The 17,998-nt window shown below is 32.9% G+C and overlaps 2 protein-coding genes across 2 annotated transcripts; one reads left to right on the forward strand and one right to left on the reverse strand.

The window, feature by feature from the left end:
- Positions 1–12,179: 12,179 nt before the first annotated feature.
- On the reverse strand, positions 12,180–17,737 carry LOC107186390 (putative peptidyl-prolyl cis-trans isomerase dodo). Its single transcript, XM_015574242.1, has 4 exons — positions 17,714–17,737; positions 13,135–13,354; positions 12,575–12,787; positions 12,180–12,481 (listed from the first exon to the last, which is right to left on the reverse strand). The coding sequence occupies exons 2-4, from the start codon at positions 13,187–13,189 to the stop codon at positions 12,261–12,263; spliced, it is 489 nt and encodes a 162-aa protein (XP_015429728.1). The 5' UTR covers positions 13,190–13,354; positions 17,714–17,737; the 3' UTR covers positions 12,180–12,260.
- LOC107186355 (coiled-coil domain-containing protein 39) lies at positions 13,909–17,801 on the forward strand. The gene is made up of 11 exons (XM_015574200.1): positions 13,909–14,013; positions 14,326–14,751; positions 14,828–15,049; positions 15,141–15,332; positions 15,418–15,633; positions 15,715–16,098; positions 16,162–16,416; positions 16,495–16,980; positions 17,062–17,274; positions 17,342–17,633; positions 17,707–17,801. The coding sequence occupies exons 1-11, from the start codon at positions 13,909–13,911 to the stop codon at positions 17,799–17,801; spliced, it is 2,886 nt and encodes a 961-aa protein (XP_015429686.1).
- The last annotated feature ends 197 nt before the right edge of the window (positions 17,802–17,998 follow it).

Here is a 17,998-nt window from a genome sequence, read left to right on the forward strand (position 1 = left end):
TAATTGTTTCGTCTTTGGACAAGCTACACCCGTTAAACATGTATTTGTTTATTCCAAGGCTGAAAGTAGCAAACATAATTGGAAGTTCAAATTTAATTAGCCCTGTCATTCTTAACAATCTTACACTCACAAACAGAATTTAACCCTTTCATTTCCAAATTATTTAAAAATTACCAAAGAAATATTTTGTTGCATTTTTATGTATGTTACATGACATATAAATGAGTAACCAGAACATTTTATCATTTTGAAACCATCTAATGTCGTTTTTCATTCGTTGCCATTTAACAGCTTCCTTCACTTTTGTCACAGTTATACATAATAATTTGCATTATAATATTATTATACATAATAAAACCAAATTTTGCTTACCTTTAATCAATAAACCCTTTTGAAATATTTCAAAGAAATTATATTCTTATAAATTTCTATTGTATTTGTAACAATGCTAAACACCTGAATTCCATCAAATGAAGGCGGCAGAGGAAAAATAATGTCTTATTTTACCGAAAAATTTTTAAATGTACATTCAAATCTATGCCATACCATCTATACAGGAATAGAAGAAACAATTACATACTGCTATATATAGAATATAAAAATAAAATAAATTATATGAAATTTCCTATATGAAAAGATACATGATACTAATATTATATTTTGTAATTTAAAATAGTAGCCATATGGCAACAGTGATAACGAAAGAGTTAAGGGCAATGTAATTAATCAGATACTGTGTAATATACATATTATCTATCATAGCTTGCATGTGTAAATATTTGAATAATTTGGAAGACACACATACAGTTCACTCTGTTAAAATATAACAAATATATGAAATCGACATTCATTAATTATACAGAATAAAAAATTTATTAATTATACGGAGTTATAACTGGTTAAATAGAAATCTACATATTTGCGAAAAACTTTACTTACGTTACAAGATACGTGAAACCACATTCAAGCTAACCTTGCGCAAAACACAAAAATTAATCGTCTGAAGGCGAGAGGGTTTTTACGTGGAACGCTCTGTATACGTATAAATACGATTAAGAAATATGATGTTCATGAAAAGTAACTTGTATCTTAATTTTTTTTTTGTTAATTGTATTTTATTCAACCTTACTGGATTAAGTCAAGGTTATCGAATATCGAATGGCGATTTAACCTGTTCATAATTACGTTACATTGATTATATAATTTGAGAGTCTATTTAGGAAAGGTGTACAGAATCCATTGACGACTATTTTGATGAATGGAAAGTACTTTGAAATTTTAGAGAACTTTTCGAAATTAAACAATCGATGTTGCGGCGTACTCGCGATAAGTTTGAACAACATCGACAGTCCAGCTTTTACGAAAACATTAAACACGAAAGCAACACCGCATTATAATACACTGCACAAGTCATCAATGACGTATATCTGTCCTGTATATTCAAAATGGACTTAGTAATATACAATTTAAAATCATAAAAAATTATCAATATATCAGTATAAATAACGTACACGCAAGGCGTTGAAACGAAAAGGAAAAAACAAGTAAATAGGATAAAACGTAATACGTCTAGCTATCGTAGATAAGTATAATCAAATGAAATTTTAGATATTTTCAGCAGCATAAGTTGCGCCAATATTTGTGGTGTTACCAAAAAAGAGAGGATTCTCTACGTACAATCAAATCGAAAATGCGCGGTAAAACTTATTCGTGCTACGATTTTCGAGAAAATTTACTTTGAAAATTTATTTGATGTAACTATCAGCGAGATAAAAATATGTTTCGGATAAAAGTTGGTCACTTTCGCGGAGAACATTATGCAGTGAGCATACACAACGGTTTAAAAATTTTGAAGCAGTCGTATTTTTTAGTTAAACAAACAATCCTCTGTTTATATGTTGAACATAACCACCTATAAAAAAGTTTGTTGCATATTTCCACCAGTTTGCAGGGAAACTTTTTTTTCAAGCTATGTTTCTAAACAATTCTATATTCTATCAAATTCTACTCTCCAGATGGTACGTGACGCCTTGAAGACGGCTTGAAGGCGCCTTGGACCTTCAGATAGCTGTAAAATGGGCGTCTTGAAGGCGTCATGTGCTATCTGTGTTTTGTGCTCGTTCTGTTATTTGTGTGTGTGTGTGTGTGTGTGCCGCACAACTCTGAGAGTATATAAACCAGAATGGGAAAATTTACGATATTAATAAATAGAATGCCCAAAATTTGTTCGGAAGTTACTAAAAAAAAGGTGATCCTTTTGATAAGTACTTTTGTTATTTCAGGACATGGGCTGTGTATTACGTACGCCACCGGTACGGAGAAGTCTTCTATTTCTCTTTTTTTTCATCCTAATTGTATATCATTAAAAATAGAATATTAATAAATCAAAGAATAAACGAAACGTACGCTGTTGCCTGTTCAAATTACGAAAAAAGGAAATGGTGTATTCACGGTCCGTCTTTTTAACGGTTATGTTACATGTGTATACATATAGTATTATTATAAGGATAGAATAAAATAGGCTAAGGAAGAAAGTGCAAACTATTATTATTAACTATAATTATTGGATAAGGTATATTAAATGTATTATTATAATATAAGGATAGTATAGATTAGAATAGGCTAAGCAAAGTGTGAAAAATAAGGTGTGAAATCTGTAAGTTGACTGTTGAAGATTTTATTTCAACTGCTTCCAAACTTTTTACCTGTTTCCACCGACAAATGTCCTAAGTGTAGACGGACCGTACCTTACAATAAGTGGAAACGGTAAGTAACGAACAGACACGTTAGCCAAGTCCTGTTCAAATTGCACGTGTATCCACACAGACTTTTATAGTACCTCTCCGAGCTATAGTGACTTTAGATGTGACCCTCTCAGTGGGTGTGCTATGTGATACCCTTAAGGGTACAGACCGCTAAATGTGTAATTCGTTAGTTCTTTAAAAAAGGTGGCCGTCCCTGGACGCTGAACTTGCCACCGAAACCTTTAAAAGCGTGAAAAATCCGAATCTCTGCTGTTTTTACGAAATCACTGTAGCTGGGAGAGGCACTATAACATCTCTCTTCTCAAAACCGAAGCTTCATATGAAAGAATCTTGTTTTTTTATTTTTGGTTTCACGTCGCAGCTATGTTTAGGTAATTAGCGACATTAAAGTTTGGTAAACCTAGCGTTGGGTAATCAGATTCTGTGGTACAGATTAGCGTCTTTCGGATAATTTAAGGTGTTTTCTACGCGATCTTGCGATGTTAACGCATTACCTACCGGCTGCTATTTAATAGATTTAGTCGATCCAACGACCAACAACCAAGGAACTATTATTATTAAACAGTTCAATCACAGTAGTAAATTACATTCATGAAAAATAGCAAGAACTCTAATAGAATAACGTAACAATTTCTTCTTTAAATCCTAATTTAAGAGTAAATTAATAGACTTCTTATTTATAAATACTGAAATTTAACAGTCTATTAATGGGCTATCGGTAAATAAAGTGTTAAAGCCGTCTGTAGTTTGAGTCCATATTTGCTTCTCTGGGTAAGAAATCTGCATTCAAACAGTTGGTGGTTAGTTCTGATTTTAGTGTTACAGAGAATGCAGTGAGTAGGGGAGACTGGGGCAGGTTGTAACACGGGGTAAGTTGTAACATAATTAAAATTTTTTGAACGACAAATTTGGCAACGTAGCAGGATGCCAAAGCGGTTTAAAAACATTGATATCGTCGGTTTTATTGCAACAATTGATCATCAAGTGTCTGTTTTGTAGCTACAGGTTAGATTTTTATTATTTGGAGCACGTAAATAAATATTGTCCTAGCACTTTTATTTCAATTAATCACCATCAGAAACCGTTTGAATTTATGCATCCTTGTCGCAAACGAATCATTACACATTGGTTTATTATAATATGTACGCATTTCAGTAATTTAATGTATAGTTTCTCGTTTGCTGAGACAAAACCGAAAAATTCAAGCTCGGGGTAATTTGTAACAAATTGCTTGGGGCAAAATGTAACATGTTACTAGTTACCCTGATCTAAATGGTAATAAAGCAAACTGTCTATTTGCTGAAATATTAGTTACTTTTAAGATGAGAACATACAAGAAAAGAAGAAGAAAAGGTTCTACTTCTAAAGAAGATATGAAAACTGCACTGACAGAAATATTCCTTGTATCTGCCAATGAATAATGATTGTTTAATCCATGTATATCAAATGCTTAATAATGATATTTTCATTAATATTTCTTGGAAATGTATATTTGTATTCATATTTGTGTTTAACTAAATAAAACAGACGTGTTACAATTTACCCCGGGCTGGAGCACATTGTAACAGAAGTTCAGATTTGTTTAAGGTGAACATAGATATCTAAGTATCAAAGATATTGTCGCATATTTACACTCAATGAGTTGACCAAAGATGTGAGCAGTAAAGTAAGTCACGCAAATTATTTCCTGATTGAGGAAAACACTTTTGAGAAAAAATTGTGAAAACTTTTTTTGTTACAATCTGCCCCGGTCTCCTCTAGCCTGTTTCCCTCGTTAAGTGTTCATCTGTCACTTTTAGAGAGTCCAGTTCTGAGCCTGGACATAACGATCTTTTCTATCAAAAAATATCTTATTCTACCTTTTGTACATGTTTTTACACATATAATCATCTGCTTTTTCTTCGATTGTACCGCAAATTTCTCCCTCGACCTGTATTTACAATATTCCCAATTGTTTCGTCGTGGAACAATTACCGTTAGACGTCTGTTTGTTCGATGACTGGCAGCGACAAATATGAATCATGCTCGATGAAATACGGCTCGGAGTAAAATAGTACACGAAAGTGTGCATTGTGTACAAACTAGAGAACGTTCGGACAATGCATCGACGGTAAGATTATCTACCGATGAATCATCCGGCGTTTATCTAAACATTGCGGAGCTACTGTCGCCGAAAACATTAAGGTAACAGTGATTCTCGCTGGTCGGCGTAAAATGTAATCGAGGAACTAGACGTGCACCGAAGACTCCGGGAGACAACGAAACCTATTGTTCGGCGGAGAATGCTCGCTAAATACAATACTGCGTGTTGAAACGCACGGTCAAGATAAATCCGGAGGCTCTTCGTTGAATTAGTTGTTATCGATTCTCGTTGTACGCGTATCGTCGCGGAGATAACGTGTACGCGATCGAGGAAAGAAAAACATTCTTTTTTTGTTTTTCTAATTCGGTATCGGGACACACACGTGGGCCAGAAGTACGCTCCAGAAATTGTTCGATATAATTACGTATACACACGTCGCGAGCGTCACATTCGTGTGTACGTTGCGAAATAACAAATTCAATTGGACGCGTTCCCGAGCCGTACTCTAATTTTTTTTTAACGTAATATTACATCAACGCTCGCCCAGATTACAGAGCGACCGATTTAATTTTTTGTTCTCTGTCCGTTGATTTTTCGATATTATACTGTAAAATTAACGAACTCGAACGTAAACACGATGAAACGATTCACGTCACTCGAGGCAATATTGTTTTGCGCACTACCCCTCGTTGTTCCGTGCGCAATTATTTTCAAACATTTTCGAGACTTTAACGATGCCACGAGAAACGTTTTCAAAGCCACCAATTATGTACAATGCGCGCATACATCGTGCGTCCAATTCCAGCCTTCTAATGATATCCGCTTTTATTAACTTCTTGCGTCAGAAGCGTATCACGTTTCGGAATTTCCTCTCTGTTTTTTGTCCGTTATTAAACAAAAACGAAGAGGCTAATCGTGCCTGGACGATACACGTAGAATGGGTTCGGGACGTGAGAAAAAGACGCGATAAATGCTCATAGAGCTGATATCGAAATTTCTCGTTGAACGTCGTGACAATTGGCATGAGGCCTGGCAGAAAATACTTATTATAATAACCCTTAAAAGGACATGTCATCTTGGACCATTTCAAAACTCCGAATTATTTCATCCGTTCACCTTGACAGAAAAACGGAAAATATTTACCGTATAGGAGCCATCTCCGATTTTGATGATTTTTCAATATGTTGTCAAGATTATTATCCTGAGTAGTGGTATGAAGGTTTAAGTTAGTGGTCGCCGTTTGTAAAAAAGTTATTATAAAAGAAGTTTAGGTAGACAATTGTTTAGAAATTTGGCCTTCTCACCGATTTCGTTGCGCTGGCATCGAAAACACAATATTTACATAAAAAGTTACATTTTGTCTTGTTCTGAAGCATTATACTGATCGGAGTTGGTTAGAGACAGTTAAAAAAAAAGTCATTCAGAGTTAGTTAGAGACAGTTCAAGACAAAAAAATCATTCAGAGTTGATTAGAAACAGTTCAAAAAGAAGATATCATTGTTCTTTTAATAAACAGCATTTGATAATTGAAACTTTCTGAAGGTCACTCAGAAGGGTGACCTTGACAACATATGTCAAGGTCAAGGTCATCGGTCATTTTACTTATCAATACTACTAAAGTACGATACTAAACTTTTTCTGATAACTTTTTTACAAATGGCGACTCCTAACTAAAACCTTCGCAATACTACTCAGAATGATCACATTGTCATCCTATTGACAAATCATCAAAATCGGAGGTGGTTCTCCCTTATTGTAAATATTCACCAAAAAAACGCATGATGGTAAGATCGCCAGGGAGAAGGATTGTATTTAGAAATTCAAAGAAATTGTGTCAATAAAGTCATGGTCCGAGTAGTATTTAAGCTGATACACTACACATTTTCGTACAATACGTAATACGACAGTAACGATGATAAAAATCCATACGAGCTAATTTCTTCTGAAAAAAATTGGTTGGAATTTTAAAATTAATTTTCCTTGTACGAAGAGGAGTTTTCCAATTATTCGACTTTAAAAATCTATCACACAAGCACGTATAATTAGTTTTATTAGTTTTATTAAATAAAGAATCTAATAAGTTCGAAATAAAATAAAAATGTCAGTAACGTTGGATAAGGTTCCCGTTTCATTGAATTTTACACGTTCGAATGTGGAATAAACGTATGAAATCCACAGTCTAATGATAATAAGAGTAAATTTTCTCATTCACTCAATGTGAAATTATTAAAACGGCAGCATTTATTGCATGAGACATTTTCAACAATGATTAATTATATTTCATAATTGTTTGCAGATTGCAATTTATGAATACACCCAAATACTGAATACTAAATTGATCTAAGTAATGAATACCTACTGCAAATTACTGGCTGAGAATTAACTAACACGAAGGTTACAGGAAGTAGGCATGGGAAAACGGCCCCAGCACCAATTTTAGTATTTGTGTTTACTAAATAATGCTCTGTGTCTAAAAAACAACTGTGAGTAATTTCAAATCTCTACCACCTCTCGTAAGGGTGATATGGGGATAACAACCCTAAACTTTACCATTTTTTTTTTCAACAACTAGTTAAGATATTTGAATGTTTCAAATGCAGATAGTAAATACTTTTTAGCTCTAAAACATATATTTTTCCGAAATTGTAAATCAATTATTAAGGGTAGAAATAAAAGAATTAATTTTTTAGGGGTAGTTTTTGCAAACATCCCTTCGAGTGACACCTACCAAAAAAATCAGAAGTAACGTGTCACTATTTAGTTTATTATTTATATAAGTTGTAGGAGAGTACAAGAAATGTGCATCTTTGGGAATTTTTTTAGGCAAACCTAGAAAACTGTATTGATAAATGTCATACGTTGTAAAACTTACGTGTTCAGTAAGGTTCAGCAATTTTTTATCCAACAATAATACATAGTATTCACAAAGCGCATTTTTCGTGAAACGCGTTGCAATGACTGCCGCTACTTGAAAATGTATCATTTGAAAAAAAAAATGTTTGAAACGTTTTACATAATTGAAACGCCTTTGGTATAATCTGCGAGAGGTATTATATTGGTTTCATTTTTTTTTAAATATGTTCCACCAATTCGACCCTCCTGCAACTTATATAGATAATAAGCTAAATAGTGACGCGTTACTTCTGATTTTTTTGGTAGGTTTCACTCGAAGGAATGTTTGCAAAAACCACCCCCAAAAACTTAATTCCTTTATTTCTACCCTTAATAATTGATTTACACTTTCGGAAAAATATATGTTTTAGAGCTAAAAATTATTTACTATCTGTATTTGGAAACATTCAAATATCTTAACTAGTTGTTGAGAAAAAAAAATGGTAAAGTTTAGGGTTGTTATCCTCATATCACCTTTACGAGAGGGAATAGAGATTTGAAATTAATCACAGTTATTTTTTAGGTAAAGAGCATTATTTGGTAAACATAAATACTAAAATTGGTACCGAGGCCGTTTTCCCATGCTTACCCGGTTAGACCCCTTTTATCCATACAGCAAAGATTAGATTCAAGGGAGATTAACGCAAACAACGACACTCCCTATTATAGTCGAGAAATGCTTGAAAACGGACTGCAATAAATATTATTTTCACTTCATAACCGTAGAAAGTATAGTTGAAACTTTGAAAAAAAAATCTATTCGAACGATTTACTTCAAATTATACAGATAACAGTATACAGTGTCCGATGAAAGTTGATCAATTTTAAGAAAAGGTCATAGATTTTCTAAGAAAATATCAGTTTTCTTAATTTAAACTTCTATGAAATGAACATACATGTCCGTTGATATTGCCGAAGAAGCATCTGTTAGTTAAAACATAGCGATATCATTCTACTGAAAACTCTACTAAAATCATTCTACATTAAGAAACTATTCGATATTTTTTATTTGAATAAAAATCCAGCAATATTCACCAAAACAAGAAGCAATCTTTTAATTTTTTTTTTATTAAGCCTAAAATAAGCATGCAATTTCAATTTAATGTGCCTACGGTGACATATTCCAACATTAAATGATTCTAATTATACAAACTGTATTCAATCCATTCAGAATTTTCTTCCGAACGTTTTTACGTATTTTGTAGATAAATTCAATTGTTTTATTTGCAAAATAATCAATTATCCCCATTGAATTCCAATGGTTTCGATCTCAAAACCACCATTTCATAGCCCTTTTACTTGCAAATCATTGATTCCTTTTTTAACTGCTACATAAGAGTTTCTCGTTGGATACATGACCGCAATTGACTGTCGCGGTAAGTGTCATATGAATTTTATAACCCAGTCCCATGAACACCGACAAGTACCAGTAAGTTAATATAAGAGAAAAAAAACAATCGAAGAAACATAGAATATGAATTGCAAATGAAAAATACATTTTGTTAGTGGGACAATTCAATCTACTGCATAACTGAAGAAGACTTGTGGTCTAGTTCAAACACAAGATCGTTCGTGAATCGCGTGTCCAGAAATTGTTCATGCCCAGATAACGTGACCAATTTACAAAAATAATAGCACGAAAAATGCAAGCTCGTTGAAGTGAACAATTGCAGTCGTACACCGACGAGCAAACTCGGCTTCCGCTACAGGAAAAAGTGGCGTAGTAGAAAAGTCTCCTTACCACTTACTAAATTTATGTCAAGTACGGAAATAAATGTTAAACCAAATATTCGTTTGGCATAAATTTCAGTAACTCCCAAAACTAAATGGTAGGAGGTCCTTCGCCTACCTCACATTTTCCCCTAGTAGAAGCCGAGTTTGCTCGTCAGTGTACAAGTACAATGGGACGCACGCGATAAATTCGTAAGAAGGCAATTACTCGAACCAAAGTTCGAGTTTCGTTGTTTCACTGAAATAAAGTGATCTAGAAAAAATGTGGTTACAGGCCTGTCGCCTTTAAGCTGACCTACTGAACCACGATAATCGTTTTATATTTAACGCGGGTACAACGTTGTGGATATGCAACGTCCTCTCGTACATTGTGCCAATCATAATTCGACCCCTCTCGTAAACGAGCATACGCCACGTTATGATTATGTAATGATTTAAAACAAGTTTCGTAGTAGGGGTTCCCAGCTGAGAGGGAAGTGATTGAATGACGGATTTCCTTCGGTGTGGGATGCAATCTATAAATAATTGTCCAGTGTGCACACAGAGCCCCGGTGCATGAACAACTACTTTGGCATTGAATCATTCTCACCGAGAGACCCTTTCATTGATCGTGTTGATATGTAGCTGTATCAAAACGCGATCCATTATTTTTAGCTATGTAAATTAATACTTCATTTTGTAATATTTGAAATTGAAAACCTATGGTACCCTGAACAGCATTTTCATTTAAAAACCGTTCAATTGATTGCGTTAATTATTATACCAGCAGTGAATTATTCAGTGATATAGGAAAAGGATACAGAAAAGTCATGTTAAACAACTAATTGTTGGCGCAAAGATTTATAGTAACATCTGCAGAGATTTTTTCATTCATCAAGAGACTGCGGATTTTTATGCAAAATGACATTTTATAAAGTAATTTATAAAGACACGAGCAAATGTAGGAATATCTTTCTTCTCTTAAGTATCTTATTGGGTGAAGAATAAAATAGAAACATTGTTGCTTCTGATGGAAATTTTGTCTTTTACTGTATTTCGGAGTGCCCTATAGGCTATAAATGCATAAAATCAGTCTATTCATCAGGTTTTTATGGAATTGTACTGATAATAGGTTCATGCCCAGATAGTACACGACGGCATAAAGGTGTTTCAAACCTAAAATAGCCGTAAAATGAGCGTCTTCAAGGCGTCATGTGCTATCTGGGTTATTTTCTCACCAAATTACACCTTAGTTTTAAAGAAATTGAAACTTTACCATGCTAACAACATTTACTAGTTGTTCGTCCGCTTTCCATGCCACTTTCATTAGGCAGTAAAATTCGGAGAGTGTTTTTCATTTCAACAATACTGTCAGCTAATTAAAAGTTAATGGAATTAATTGGTACGCGTACTGAGAGATAAATAAACCATCTGTTTTATCAATAATATCAATTAATATATTTTTTTTAAATTAATATTTTTTTTCTAAAGAAATTAAAAACTCGTGGTATCTTGATAATGGAGAATTAAAAAGATATTTTTGATTTCAGCTATATTGACAACATTTAAAAAAAAACTATGGATTACTCATTTGCTACACTAAACAAGAGACAGAAAAACCACGTTGCAATTTGTTTCTTTGCGTATATTTCATTTGATCACCGTATGTTGTTTGTGTACAGCATTTTTTCTGTTAGAATAATGCATTTATCACGGTTACCATTGTCGAAGAAACGACAATGTTAACTTAACAATTACAAAATATGAGCCGAAAAACAAACTGTTTCGTAAGTACATACACACTGATTAAATTATATTCATCGCGAGCTAAATTGTAAGGAACATTTAATACAACTATAACACGTACCTAAGTATAGTAAGTAGAATATGCTGCACGAATGTTCAGTCTCTAGAAACATAATTAATAATTCTTGAATACACATAACAGACTAGAAAAATTGAAATTATTTCAGTCAGTTATAATCGTGAGGATTGTATTGCATTTTGTTTGAAGCAGAAGCTCATTTAGATTCAAAGAAAGCTTAAAAGAGGATGAAAAAAATATAATAAAAACGGGCCTAGTTCCATACATGTTTGTATACGAGCTAACAACAACGATGTATGAATAAAAGCTGCATAATATCTCCCTTATTGTGTCTATAAATGTAATACTTTCGATTAAAATAATCATACGAATATCTGTCGGTAGTTGAGCAACAACTTCACAATTGTACATATTTATACATGTATCTTCTTTTTATTAAATTTACCAACTCAATTGGATAAACATTAGTAAAAAATGCATTTAATAATTTAAGCTCAATTGCTTTATCACTCCAATGCAGAAATTATACGAATTCTTTTCTATAAACAGTCGAATTGACATGTTAAGTTAATAAAATTAATCTAATACTTAAGGAATGTGAGGACAGCAGATAAAAATAGGGAACTCTGGTAAAATAGCGTGCATATCTTGTCTATTTTATCCAACTTTACTTTTTAGAAACTGATTTTACTTGTGTTTTTTTTATCGCGAAGGAAACATTAATCAATTAATAGTCTATAATAAATCGCATCTGCTAGAATCTCTGGAAGACACAAATACATAATTTGTTGCTGAAGGAGCAGAAAACAATATGATCTGTATATGTATCATCCATACGGAAAAAAGTCTTTTCATTCTTTGAGTAAATGAACTTGATTCTTAATAGAGGTATGAAAATGGCCTATTTTTTCAAACACATATTATCAGCAAAACTGTGGGAACTGTTTTCAGAAGGGTTCAATACTTTATTCGAGGTTAATCTTCTTTATGCTGTTCGCTGGATAATATGAATACCACTGTCCGTATGCACAGGAGATGACAATTCGCCAACTTTTAGGGCAAATGCTGCTTGCTCAAAAGGCTTTTGCATAGCCCCTCGACTAAACGGTCCCAAGTCCCCACCTCGTTTGGCTGAACTACAATCGCTATACTTTGAAGCTAACTCGGCAAATGTTGCTTTCCCAGATACAATTTGTTCTCTGTAAGCTAAGTTTTTAAATCCGAATATATTACTTCATGAAATACAAAGAAATTTATAATGATAAATTAATATACTCTTAATCATTATTGGCTACTTACACTTAATAAGCTCTAGTGCTTCTTCTTTTGTTCGTGTGATGTTTTCTTCTCGCCAAGAAGATGGCCTGCGTGAACCTGAATGTTTTACCAATAAATGAGAGCACTGAACTTCTTCTGGGCCATCTCCTTTGCTACTGCCAGATGGATCTGCAGGTTTGTCTGGCCTATCCCATTGACTTTCCTTAGTATAAATATTTAAATAATAATGCTGCCCTGCGAAGAAGGTATTTAATATTAGAAATAGTCAAGTTACAGGACTAAGTCTATGAAACATATCTTCTAATAAAATCGTTCAGAATATAAAAGTTTGTAAAATATTGAAATAGCAGGCAATATAATAATTGCAAAATTATGATTTCTTCGCAATTATATTCATAATAGCAATCATTTAACGAGAGTAATAATTAACGGCAAAAAAATGCCGGCCGTATACCTCACAATGCCATCTCTGCAGTAAAAAGATAGAATACACTGAACAAATTGATTATAGATTAAATAAACAGTCCCCAAAACATATATTTTTACATACATTGTCAATTATTACTAACAAATTGACATACCGGTAGACCTGCTCAAGCGTTTTTCCCAACCCGCTGGTAGTTCCTCGTCCGCCATTGTTGTCCAATATTTTTCTACACTTGACTCACGTCAAAAACAGCGAACACGTTTTCAGTAGTTTTCACTGAATCTAGTTATCTACTAAATCGGAGTGCTCTGAGATTAATCAACGTTAATAAAGTCACTGGATCGTTTTAGCGGGAAATTTGTCAAACATTAAATCTGAAATAAATACCGAAGATCTTAAAAAAAATTTTTAAGTAGAGAAGAGAAAAAGATATAGAAAAAAGTTTCGATTTCATTTATGATTCATATATATTATTATATAGAACAGATCATCGATAAAAATTGACCACGGAAACATTTGCCTCAGACGTAGGAATATTTGAATATTAAATTCTTCGTATCTCAAAAGAATTTCCCTATAAAGCAGTTCTTAAATAGAATAACGTTTGCGTTTGGGACCATCTGGTGATAAATGTGGGAGCCAGTATAGCGTTTTGCTATATCCATTTTATAACGAAACCTACCCCTATAAATGAAGTACATAAATAAAGAGACCAACATAGAGAAATTATTATAGAATGAGATAGAAAAAAGAATTTTCAAAGATGAAGATAAAACGTATTACACGCTGCTATTGTCAATATATATATACGATATACGTACGGTTACCATGACAGCGAATTATAAACGTTACCCTGAACGCTAAATCTTTGGCTCTGCCTGCCGATTTATCTTTCAGGAAGTTATTTGACAAGCAAATAAGAGGAAAGATGGCTATTAATATTAATATTGACTCTATTCTGAGCGCTCTAGGATGGGAAGATGGATTTCGAATTCCGGTTGCGAACGCGGAGAACAAACAATTAGAAGAAGAAGTATTTCAATCAGCTACATTACATTGATTTTCATTCACCTGGCATGTTTAGTTTTGTTTCTCTGCAATTTATCAGCACGCTATTGTTTCTTTTTCCATTATGCATTTTCTGCACAGTAGTACGTAAAAAGAAATAAAGACATTCTGCGAAAACTATATATTATATCATGTGTATATCGTATTATAATTATACTATAATTATACGTAATATTATATTAAGCTTAAGTGCATGAATACATTATTCGCACAATAACAAACCACTGTACTATTTTATGATAATGAATTAATTTTCCATATTTGTTCACGAGGGAAGATTGAAAAGAAAATGAAATTGAAAGAAAATTTAACCATGAAGCTCGAGTTTACGGAGGAAAGGCTTAAAATGATGAAAAACCGTCAGAACAACTTAAAGGCGGAACACGATATGAATCAGAAACTTTTGAACGAGCATTCGACGCAACTCGAAACCAAGAATCATCATTATCGGTTGTGCTGCAGCACGGAATCGAGTTTACGGCAGGAGGCGCGAGATTTCGAAAAGGAGTGGAAGAAGGTCAGCGAAATGGTGGCGAACATTAAAAAGGAATTGGAAAAGATGACGAAGAAAATCGAGACGTCGAAGAAAGCAGTGAAATACGACGAGAAAAGTCTACGGGAATGGGAAGATGCATTGAATCAAAATGAAGATAATAATCAACTGATAGAGCAATATCTAAAGGAAGATTTGAAAGAGTATAAGGTAGACATACAACGATTTACGATAATGAAACTCTCAACTCTGAAAAATGTTAATTGTTATGTTTTTTACCGAACAGGAATTGGAACTACGAAGACAAAAGCTGAGTAAGGATTTGCTATTATACCGCGAGGCAATTATTAAAATAACTAATGAAGGACGAGAAACTGAAATTGTTCTCGATCGAACCAGTAAACTATACGATCAAGCGTTAACAGACTATCAACAAATGTTCAATCAGTGGAAAGAAAGTGTAATCATGTTGCAACAAAGAAACGACGACATTCAACGTGTTTTAAAAGTATGATCAAGTACGATCAAGTACATTAATTCCCACGAACATTTTTCTTTTGCGCAACGATATACTAATCATTTTATGTTATTCTGGACAGGAAATCGAAACGTTTCGCGATATCACACAAGATAAGAGAAACACACTCGAGGAATCGGACAAATTTTTAAAGGAGCAAAACGAAAATAATAGGCAGGTTGAAGAATCGATTAAAAAATTGGAGAAAAATCTCTGCAATGTGAAAGAAGAACAACGGAAAGTGAAAGAAACTCTGAGCATATACGAGAACGAAGTAATGAAAAATGGAAAGAATATTATAAAAGATAATTATCTTTGGAGCGAAGTCTTTAAGGTCTTTTTTTCTTTGTAAATTTTAGCTTATCATACAAAAAAATATTATGAAAGAATCTAGCAACCGTGTAGAACAAGTGCGAACTGATATAAAACGCAAAGAGACCGAGATACAGAAAAAATATACGAAGATAGAGAAATTAAACGAGCAAGTGGGTGAATTAACTACAAAGTTGCAAGATATAGACGGCCAACAATTAAATATTAAAGAAAAAGCAAAAGAATTGGAAGATATGATTGAGGTATTTGTTTGAATAAAGTTCACAGTTTATATTAATGAATTTATATAATCGATGAGTACATGGTAAATTAATATAATTCAGGAGCAAGAGAAAAAAAAAGTTGGAATGATTAAGGAAGTGAACCGATTACAAAACGCCAATTTACGCGTAACAAATCAGCTGAAGAAACTGGAAGATGAGAGTAAAATTATAAATATGCATTATCAAAATGAGTCAAAAAAGTTCGAGTATTTGGATAAATTGTACACTAAGGATGAGAAAGTATTGGAAGAAAAAAAGGAAGGCCTCTATCAAGTAGAATTCGAATTACAAAAATCTGAAATGAAATTAGATAGACTAAGGGGTCATGAGCGAGATAAATCTGAAGCAGAAAGAAAACAGATGAAGATTGAGGAACTGCAGGGTATTTTAAATGAGAAGATGAAAGTATCAAAATTGATGCAAAATCAAATCTCAAGTTTAGAAGTATGTCAATTTTAAATAATTTATTCTTTAACGTGGATTCTTAATAGATTTTTCATTACTTAGCACGATATGAGAAAAATGTCTAATAGTCTGACGAGTGACAACAATGAATTAGAGTATTTACGAAACAAGAGACAGGATCTGGTTCTTCTCATGGATGCAGGAGAGAAGCAACTAAAATCCGCTCAAAATCGTTATGAAGAAAAACAAGTAGAGGAAAGTCTCTTGCGACTTAAAGCATCACAAATGGAAAAAATGATATCTAATCTTGGGGATAGTGTATATGACTTGGAAAAGTATCGACTCGAGTTAGCAGCTGTAAGTTTCTTAATGCATTATAATCATAATTAAATAAATACACAATTCTACATTATCAGTGTGATTATAATTATTTAGGCCATAAAAGAACGCAAAGCAGAAATAGATGTGCAGAAAGAATCACTTGTTATTAAAAAGAGGGTCGCTAGTAGCGAGTCTTCAGAAATAAAAAATGCTATATCTGAAAGAAAAATACGAATAAACCAACTACAGGCAAGATACGATAATGGTATAGCTATGTTGGGCACTAATCCTGATGGTACACCTGTAAATACTACGCATTTGAAGATTCAAAATGCACAAGAAAGGTATCTTTTGCAAGAGCAAGGCGATAAGTTAGATGAAACTATAACGAAAACTGAACTTGAAATACAAGCAATGGAGAACACATTACGGCTAATAAATGTTTGTAATGATAAGTATAAGGCAGCGACTTTAACTACGGATGAGAAAAATAAACCTGAACTAGAGGAGCATAGAAAATTGGATGAAGAACTATACACTGCAGAAGAGAGTTTAAAGCAAAAAAAGATGGAACTGCAGTGCTTAACAGACAATTTACAGGTACCTTATACTATACTGAATATTGTATTATTCTGTAGAATAAAAAATACATTGATAATTATAATGAAGTAATCTCGACAGAAAATGAAAAATGAATATACTCATGTCTTAAAACGCATCGATGAAATTCAAGAACAAAAAGAAAATAAGAATCAGTACTTGGTTGAGCTAAGTCAATACATTCATGATCAGAAAGAAAAAATATTAAGAGCAGACAAAAGTTTAAGGAATGTTCAGAAAGTTATTCAACAAAAGTTTGTAGCTACAGGAGACAATACAATACTTATACAAGAGGTTTGTAAATTATAAATGGTATTTGTTATGAATAAATGTGTATCAATAATATTTTTCTTTCATACAGAAAGAGGTAGAACTACGTGAACTGCAAGAACAAAATTCTATTGTTTTACAAGATATTGCAGAATTTACAATTCATCATGTGGAAGCAGAAGCTTATATTAAGAAACTTCTGGCTGTTAAAAATATAGAGTTACCATCTATTCCATTAACTATACAATCACCAATATCAAGTCACTCTTATAGCACCAAGAATTCGGTGGAATGTGTACCAAAGGCTATAAATCGTGGAAGCATTGTTTCATCATCTAGAGAAAGTATTAGAAAAGTTGTCAATATAATTCCTGAATTTGAAAGTATGTTTATAAAAAGCCAATCCATTATTACTTCAATTTAACATGTGACTTATCAACATCATAATTATTTCAGCACTCACATCACAAACTTCAATCAAAAGAATTACCAAATACGAACAACAATCTGTAAAAACAGTACACAGTAGTACCACAAAAAAAACTTTCTAATACAATTTTCATGACAATTATATTTTTGTGTATTTTTTAAGGTTTACAATCAGTATGTAAAAAAAGAATAACCAAACAAGGATTAGACAGTGATGTAAAAAAGCATTCAGAACTTAATCAAACTATTTGTTACGAAAATTAATTATTTAAACCAGTACAAAGTCCGTTATTTATTAAAATGTCTTTTAATTGATTTC

Source organism: Dufourea novaeangliae, unplaced genomic scaffold, assembly GCF_001272555.1.
Source record: "Dufourea novaeangliae isolate 0120121106 unplaced genomic scaffold, ASM127255v1 scaffold78, whole genome shotgun sequence".
Classification (NCBI taxonomy): Eukaryota; Metazoa; Arthropoda; class Insecta; order Hymenoptera; family Halictidae; genus Dufourea; species Dufourea novaeangliae.